The 8,400-nt window shown below is 43.1% G+C and overlaps 2 protein-coding genes across 2 annotated transcripts; both read right to left on the reverse strand.

Moving 5' to 3' along the window:
- Nucleotides 1-212: 212 nt before the first annotated feature.
- LOC125531572 (heavy metal-associated isoprenylated plant protein 41-like) lies at nucleotides 213-3,724 on the reverse strand. The gene is made up of 5 exons (XM_048695924.1): nucleotides 3,699-3,724; nucleotides 1,829-1,930; nucleotides 1,078-1,704; nucleotides 739-937; nucleotides 213-600 (listed from the first exon to the last, which is right to left on the reverse strand). Exons 3-5 carry the CDS (start codon nucleotides 1,268-1,270, stop codon nucleotides 321-323), a joined length of 672 nt encoding a protein of 223 aa, XP_048551881.1. The 5' UTR covers nucleotides 1,271-1,704; nucleotides 1,829-1,930; nucleotides 3,699-3,724; the 3' UTR covers nucleotides 213-320.
- Nucleotides 1,420-7,421, reverse strand: LOC125531570 (glutamic acid-rich protein-like). Its single transcript, XM_048695923.1, has 11 exons — nucleotides 7,352-7,421; nucleotides 4,844-5,034; nucleotides 4,523-4,715; nucleotides 4,202-4,440; nucleotides 3,899-4,105; nucleotides 3,699-3,803; nucleotides 2,983-3,175; nucleotides 2,662-2,900; nucleotides 2,359-2,565; nucleotides 1,829-1,930; nucleotides 1,420-1,704 (listed from the first exon to the last, which is right to left on the reverse strand). The coding sequence occupies exons 2-11, from the start codon at nucleotides 5,027-5,029 to the stop codon at nucleotides 1,420-1,422; spliced, it is 1,956 nt and encodes a 651-aa protein (XP_048551880.1). The 5' UTR covers nucleotides 5,030-5,034; nucleotides 7,352-7,421.
- Nucleotides 7,422-8,400: the final 979 nt, after the last annotated feature.

Below are 8,400 nucleotides of genomic sequence, written 5' to 3' on the forward strand. Positions count from 1 at the left end.
GAATGAAAAGATACGCAAGTGAAAAAAAAATACCACGATGGCTAGCATAATTCATAAAATATGTACTCCATGGAAGTCTACGAGTGAAAAGATACGCAAGTGAAATATTTTTTACCACGAGGGCCATCACAAATCATAAAATACGTACTACATGGAAGTCTACAAGGAGTATAGTAATCTACACAGTGATGGGTCGATGTCTCATGAGCATGCACGCCATGTCCATGGAAGTGGGTCGCAGTACATGCGATGCGACGGTCAAGCAGCGTCACAAGGTGCTCGTAAAAGGCCCAATTTACGTCGGCGCCAGCGAGGGAAATTTAGCGAGGCCAGCGCTGGAACTTGAAAGTGCAGCCGTTGCGTAGAGGGAATTCCTCGTCGCACCTGTCACCGTCGCCTCTCTTCTGGTTATACCCGGGGTAATCCTCTTTACGGAAGGCGACCATCTCAGACTTCAGAAGCGAAAACTCAAGGGCGAGACCCTCGATTTCCCATCTGTCGTATGGCTGCCCCGTCTTGTGGCTGACGTGTATCTCGCCGAGGGGACGGAGCATCTTGCTCGCGTTGCGGAAGAACCTTTGCACCAGCAGCCGATGGGCGCTGCAGCGTCACAGGAAAATGTTAATACGAAGTTAACTCTCTTGCAAGTGTGAGGTGTCAGACAAATAATGGGAAAGAAATAGACAAATGAAGAAGATGGCCATATTATGTATCGAGAGAGTGATCAAGCATGCGTACTTGATCATATGCACCTGATTCTCCTTCCCTATGAACCCGGCGTGAGGAAAATTGAAGACTATTCGGTCGAACCGTCTAGACATGAGATCGGTGCGTTTCTTCATCTTCTTCACACTGACACCATGTAGCACCGTGGCGCCCAGTCTCTTCAGCTCCGCTACGTTTGATTCCGCTTTGCTGTACATGCTGATCAGATGAACTGTACCGTCCCCAAGATGATTGCCAAACGGCCGAGTAAATAGATAAGTATACAACGATCAAGTCACAAATTAAGGCACGCAAGTAATCATCGATCATTATCACCCTTTTATGCAGGAGAAAGCGGAAAGTGTGTCGAACCGTAGGAGTCGAAGGACGTGGCGACGAGTTTCTCCCCGGAGCCAAAGGCGGTGGCGAGCGCCAGCGAGAAGGAGAGGTCGCCGTCGCCGACGACCAGGATGCTCTGCGCCGACGAGTAGTGCCCCAGCCACTTGACCGCCTTCTCATCCTCCCTCGCCTCCACGGGGATCGTCACCAGCTTCACCATCGGCATCGCCGTCTCACTTCCCAAGAGAAAACGAGGCCAGAGTTACGTGCAGTGTGTGTGGCGAAGCGTCTGGACTGGCGTCCAGTTGGATTGGAACCGAACGGTCCCGGCGAGGGCCGAGGGGGTTTTGAATTAGATGGCGGGGAGACGAATGGCTAGCAGCATCCTGCATGGGTCGCCTTGGCCCTTGGGTTCTGATCATCCACTACGTACGTGCGATCTCTTGGGATGGATTCTCCATTAACTCTGCGACCATGCTGGGAATGTAGTTCAGCTTCAACTTGAGCAAGGCGCTCCGAAGCGACTCCATCTACTAATAGACCAAGGCCACTTGGCCTTCCTTTCTTTCCTTTTGGGAAAATTGATGAATAAAGATCACCATTACGGGCCTCCTCACCAATCAAAGAAGGATCTTCCCGAATCCTTTTTTTAATTTCATCCTGAAAGGTTCATATAACAGTAGGGTTGCAAGCATGAATTTTATGAAGCACTGAACACAGCAGTATCAAGTGAAAGCTAACTAGGAATATAATAGAACAGAGCACTATGAAGTGAACTACATACCATTTTTACTCCGCTTTGTTGGTTGACTGGATATCCATTGTTTTTTGTATGCGTAACCACGTAAAGCTCGGCACGCCCAATTTCCCTACCCTCTACCATCTCCTGAAGCAGAGATGAAATGTTGATACACTAGTTACACAAGTTAAAAAGGACAAAGACACTAAGGCAACAGATCTAGACAGCAAATCTGTCCACAATTCAGTTGTGTACATATGAGAGGCAGAATAAGTAAGGCCAGCCTTCCTCGACACAGCGGTGTGGGTCCCGTTGACACAAAGAACAGGGCAAATGAATATTATGGGAAAAAATAAAACAAGGAATATTGATTACCATTTGATCAAGGACAACTGCAAAACTTCGTGACCCAGCGGTGTGGGTCCCGTTGCATCCCTCGAGTTGCGATGCCCGAGTGGCTTTGTTTCTCTCAGATTTTTCCTAGACACACAAATATGGTGAAGAAACTCATAACAAGCTTATATGTGGAACACATATTTAGCATAGGATACAAAACTACACCATTGAGTACTCACCTTAGCTTTCTCTGTTCTCCAGTGTTTTACTAGCCACTCCCACTGTCCAATTGGAATTCGATTATCACAACCATTAAGAATATTCCGTGCCCGTGACAAATCAGCTTTGTAGTATTTCCTCTTTAAAACAACCTTGAAGTCTTTCCATTTTTTACTAGCTGATCTCAACACCCATCTTTTGTATGACTCATCAATGTTGAAAAAAGCCTATTAAAAAATACAGTTGTGACAACTTGTTCGTTGAAGAAAAAGTGACTTGTTTGTTGAAGATGCAAATATATATGTTAGATTGCGTTGACATACCTGGACAGAACCCCACAACTTTTCTTTCTCTAACTTTGGTACTTTGCTCCAGTTTTGAGCAGCTAAGGACATTTCTTTTCCTTTCACTAGGGTTCCAATAAAATTTGTCAGCTTGCAAGTCTTCAAACCACATGGCTGACCAAATCTGTTGAACTTCAAATTGATCTTGTTATCAACATCATGTTCTTTCCAGAAGCGCCTCATGTGAGTAGGTCCTCTTCTAGTCTTCTCTACAACTTCTGGTATGTGAACAGATAGGAACTACCATTAGGCCCATGCAAAACAAGCACATATAAATTCTTTTATGCCCTCAGAACTAACCATGTGTTTGCTCCTGTTCTTGTCGAACTTCCTCTTCTTCTTCATGTTCATCTTCTTGTCCAGACTCACCTTCTTCATCTTCCGATTCAGTTTCATCACCATGTTCAGCGCCATCTTCTCCATCTTCTGATTCAGTTTCCTCACCACTTCCCTCATGGCTCCTTAAGTCAACATCTTCTTCAGCTCTGGAATTCTTCAAAATCAATACAAGAAAACAAGATGAGAAATAAAAAACAAGTGTTCAAAGTTATCCATGCTGAGCTCCTCAATACCATCAGAAGTAATAAAAACAAGAGCTCACCAAGTATTTTAAGAGCTTACCATAGTGAAGTGTTTTAATTTATCCCTATTTGAAGCTTCTGTTTTCATTTGTTTCATAACATTGATGCATTCCATTTGTGGTAGATTAACTTCTCTGACTTTATATTTCAGCTCATTCAGTCTTCGTTCATGGTCAGACACATGGGACTGATTGAATGCATCAGATCTTGATCCCGAAGTCATCATATTTCCTGGCATGTACAATTTGAAACTCGGTTAGAAAAGACAGTATCAAAACTAAGATAAAAACAATCAACGACACTTGAAATTTAGACATATGAGAGGCAGAATAAGTAAGGCCAGCCTTCCTCGACACAGCGGTGTGGGTCCCGTTGACACAAAGAACAGGGCAAATGAATATTATGGGAAAAAATAAAACAAGGAATATTGATTACCATTTGATCAAGGACAACTGCAAAACTTCGTGACCCAGCGGTGTGGGTCCCGTTGCATCCCTCGAGTTGCGATGCCCGAGTGGCTTTGTTTCTCTCAGATTTTTCCTAGACACACAAATATGGTGAAGAAACTCATAACAAGCTTATATGTGGAACACATATTTAGCATAGGATACAGAACTACACCATTGAGTACCCACCTTAGCTTTCTCTGTTCTCCAGTGTTTTACTAGCCACTCCCACTGTCCAATTGGAATTCTGTTATCACAACCATTAAGAATATTCCGTGCCCGTGACAAATCAGCTTTGTAGTATTTCCTCTTTAAAACAACCTTGAAGTCTTTCCATTTTTTACTAGCTGATCTCAACACCCATCTTTTGTATGACTCATCAATGTTGAAAAAAGCCTATTAAAAAATACAGTTGTGACAACTTGTTCGTTGAAGAAAAAGTGACTTGTTTGTTGAAGATGCAAATATATATGTTAGATTGCGTTGACATACCTGGATAGAACCCCACAACTTTTCTTTCTCTAACTTTGGTACTTTGCTCCAGTTTTGAGCAGCTAAGGACATTTCTTTTCCTTTCACTAGGGTTCCAATAAAATTTGTCAGCTTGCAAGTCTTCAAACCACATGGCTGACCAAATCTGTTGAACTTCAAATTGATCTTGTTATCAACATCATGTTCTTTCCAGAAGCGCCTCATGTGAGTAGGTCCTCTTCTAGTCTTCTCTACAACTTCTGGTATGTGAACAGATAGGAACTACCATTAGGCCCATGCAAAACAAGCACATATAAATTCTTTTATGCCCTCAGAACTAACCATGTGTTTGCTCCTGTTCTTGTCGAACTTCCTCTTCTTCTTCATGTTCATCTTCTTGTCCAGACTCACCTTCTTCATCTTCCGATTCAGTTTCATCACCATGTTCAGCGCCATCTTCTCCATCTTCTGATTCAGTTTCCTCACCACTTCCCTCATGGCTCCTTAAGTCAACATCTCCTTCAGCTCCGGAATTCTTCAAAATCAATACAAGAAAACAAGATGAGAAATAAAAAACAAGTGTTCAAAGTTATCCATGCTGAGCTCCTCAATACCATCAGAAGTAATAAAAACAAGAGCTCACCAAGTATTTTAAGAGCTTACCATAGTGAAGTGTTTTAATTTATCCCTGTTTGAAGCTTCTGTTTTCATTTGTTTCATAACATTGATGCATTCCATTTGTGGTAGATTAACTTCTCTGACTTTATATTTCAGCTCATTCAGTCTTCGTTCATGGTCAGACACATGGGACTGATTGAATGCATCAGATCTTGATCCCGAAGTCATCATATTTCCTGGCATGTACAATTTGAAACTCGGTTAGAAAAGACAGTATCAAAACTAAGATAAAAACAATCAACGACACTTGAAATTTAGATTATCCTTTGATCTTTTGCTAACATTCAGAAGGGTATGTGCAATATTCTCAAACACATTCTTCTCTATGTGCATAGGATCCAGATTATGACGTAATAGAAGTGTTTCCCAGTATGGCAGCTGAAAGAAGCAACTTCTCTTTCTGAATATTGAAGTGTCTTGCTGCACGCTTGTATCATTCTCATCTACCTGATTACGGTGTCGCTTCCTGCTGCTCTTCTGCTGCAGTTTCCCATATGTAGTTTTCATGTCCTTTGTCAATATTGAAATGTCATGTGATGAAAGGGGAACGGGAGGCTCTCGATGTTCCTCAAAACCATCAAATGACTCAGCATCAAATCACGATGTCCCATATAGCATTTCTTGTGTCCATTCTTTAACCAAAGAGAGCATGTCTCCGATAGACAATGGGAGCAAACTGCTATATTTTCTCCAGACAAAGATCCACGCCCAGGCCAATCACTTATTGTCCATAGTAGTGCGGCACGTAAGAGAAACTTCTTAGATCGAGAGGCATCATAAGTCCAGACTCCATCATTCCAAAGCTCCAGAAGATCATCTATGGTTAGCTGCATGTAAACATCCATGTCTTTCCCTGGAGATTTTTTACCAGGAATGATGACAGAGAGGATAAAGTTTGATTGCTTCATACAAATCCATGGAGGAAGGTTGTAGGGGATCAAGACGATAGGCCATATGCTATATGAGAGATTCATATTTCCAAAAGGGTTGAAACCATCAGCTCCCAATCCAAATCTAACATTACAAACTTCTGAACTGAAGTCTTTGTGAATAGCATCAAAGTGTTTCCATGCAGGTGAACCAGCTGGGTGTCGTATCAAGCCGTCCTTTGTGCGGCCTTCGCTGTGCCACCTCATATCTGATGCCGTCTTTGTAGAAGCGAACAACCTTTGGAGTCTCTCCTTTAGCGGGAAATGACGAACCACCTTTTGAGGCACCTTGTGGACACGCCTTCCATCAACTCCAGTATTTATGCTCTTCCATCTACTTGTGCCACACACTGGACATGATATGGCATCAGCATGTTCCTTCCTAAATAGAATGCAATCGTTTTTGCATGCATCTATACTATCATATCCAATACCAATGGCTCTCACAAACTTTTTGGCCCCATGAAAACTATTGGGCAACGCCTGACCTTCTGGAAGTGCCTCCTTAATTAGCGTCAATACCTCATCAAAGCAGACATTGCTCATTCCCCTCATATTCTTGATATGAAGCAACCTCACCAAAAATTGCAGCTTCGAGAATCTTTTGCAACCTGGGTACAACTCTTGGCATCCATCATTAACTAATCTATAGTATGCCTCAGCATCATTGTCCAAATCATCTTCAGACTCTTGCTCCTCTCCTAAAGTACGAGTATCGTACATCCCAAATCCTTCTAGTAGCATCTCATCCATCTCATCACTATCAGCATATTCTTCAAACTGTGAACTAGGACCAGTAGTTGCTTCGGAGGGCCGCATACTTTCTCCATGGTGAATCCATGTGGTATATCAGGACATGAATCCATCACAAATCAAATGATCATAGACTTCATGCTCACCTAACCAGCGAGAGTTTACACATATCTTGCAAGGGCAGAGAATCCTACTATTTTTTGCTGACTCACGAAAAGCAAATTGTATGAAGTTGATAGTTCCTTCAGAATACTCAGTGGAAGACCTTGCTGCTTGCATCCAACTCTTATCCATTCTCAACTGAACAAACCCAAGTTCTACGACACGTTAAAGTAGAGACCACATAAAATTCTACAATAAATATTTGAATGCATCAAAGAGAAATTTCTAAAAGCAATATCAGTTTACTATTAGCGGAATCAAAGGGATGTTCAATATAGAAGACCTCATGTGCAGCAAGAAAACAGTTTAGCTGAAACCTGATGCAACAAGATTAGAAGTAACACATTAGGGATGTTCTATATAGAAATGCCAAATGCACCTGCAGTTTGATTCTCAGTCTATCTATATAGCTTACTCCTTGTGTGAAGTTTTCTAACATGAACAGAAGGCCACCATGCACACAAGGCAACAACAAACAAGCTCCAATTTCAACAGGACAAGTTGCCACACTCCTAATATAATTACAAGAAGGACATGACACACAGTACAAGTTGATTCTAGATGTCATCGCATAATGATTCTTCATCCATAAATCTAGCACCAACAAAAACTGGAAGAAAAATGAACTACAAAAATGAAGAGGCATTACCTCGAACACCTTGTGCGCAGCAGAGCGTCAGATCAACAGCAACCTGACATGGGCTTCTCTGGCGTGGGTTGGGGGGGGGGGTGTCACCGCTGATGAGTTCGTGGCCTGGACCACTTGATCGTCCTCCTCCTCTCCGAGCCTAGATCTCCCCTTCTTCTTCACCGCGCACTACGAATCCCACCCCGAGATTGGGGACGAGAGAGGGAAGGCACGGAGTGGGGATGGCGTTGCAGGTCGCGGCGGATGCAGAGGCTCCGGCGTGGAGCGCCGGTGGCGGAGCAGGCGCCGGCAGCGAAGACGACGAGGCGCCCAGCGCGGAGAAGCTGCGGTGGCCGTGGTGTTCCTCTGTTTTTTGTTTTTGGAAGACCTCTGTTTTTTTTACCTTGGAACGCAGCAGGGAGGGCTGTTTCACACCAAAACGCTGGCTACGCTCCGCGGCACTTTTGTAGAACGCCTTGTTTTCCCCTGTTTAGAAGGCATTTTCTAAAACTGCCCTTGAAGGCTGCGAGCTTCGGAGGCACTTTTGGAAAGTGCCGTCAATACCATGATTCTGAGGCGTTTAGCAAAAACGCTGGCAAAAAAATGCCTCCTAATGACATACGTGTTGTAGTGGAATCTGAAACGCGAAGGGATATATACATGCATGCATCAATGTTTTATTTAGGGTGAACTATTTTGAAATGCTAATTTGGCAGAAGTTTGTCACATTGATGCGTGCTTTCAACAGAACCATTAATCAATTATCATTAACGGAATGGAATGCAACGTTTGCTTCCTAACGAAATTGAACAGTTTGGAGTGTTCGGTAGGCAGGTTACTAGAGATGAGATGTTCTTCGAATATTTGATGGCCACAAGTTTATTTCTGCTGTGACTGGGAGTAAGAGTGAATCACTACCTTTTCTCTCGGGCTTTATATATGAAAGACCAGAAGGCGCCTTTTGAACAAGAGCTTTGCTACACGTATGATGGTTACGGGATGAGGGGATTACATGGTGTCATGGCAGTTTCTAATTGGTCATTAGTAGATGCACGGTCCCACCCCCATTA

The sequence above is a fragment of the Triticum urartu genome, unplaced genomic scaffold (assembly GCF_003073215.2).
Source record: "Triticum urartu cultivar G1812 unplaced genomic scaffold, Tu2.1 TuUngrouped_contig_7495, whole genome shotgun sequence".
NCBI classification, from domain to species: domain Eukaryota; kingdom Viridiplantae; phylum Streptophyta; class Magnoliopsida; order Poales; family Poaceae; genus Triticum; species Triticum urartu.

Bases quoted from the DNA above. Each gene is read 5' to 3' on its own strand.
- LOC125531570 (XM_048695923.1), bottom strand. From the start codon at position 5,029: ATGATGACTTCGGGATCAAGATCTGATGCATTCAATCAGTCCCATGTG. The intron at 4,106-4,201 runs GTATGTCAACGC...ATTTTTTAATAG, and splicing joins AGTTGTGGGGTTCTATCCAG to GCTTTTTTCAACATTGATGA. The intron at 1,931-2,358 runs GTGAGTACTCAA...TCTCTGCTTCAG, and splicing joins GGAGAACAGAGAAAGCTAAG to GAGATGGTAGAGGGTAGGGA.
- LOC125531572 (XM_048695924.1), bottom strand. From the start codon at position 1,270: ATGCCGATGGTGAAGCTGGTGACGATCCCCGTGGAGGCGAGGGAGGAT. The intron at 938-1,077 runs GTTCGACACACT...GGGACGGTACAG, and splicing joins CACGTCCTTCGACTCCTACG to TTCATCTGATCAGCATGTAC. The intron at 601-738 runs GTACGCATGCTT...GTGACGCTGCAG, and splicing joins AATCAGGTGCATATGATCAA to CGCCCATCGGCTGCTGGTGC.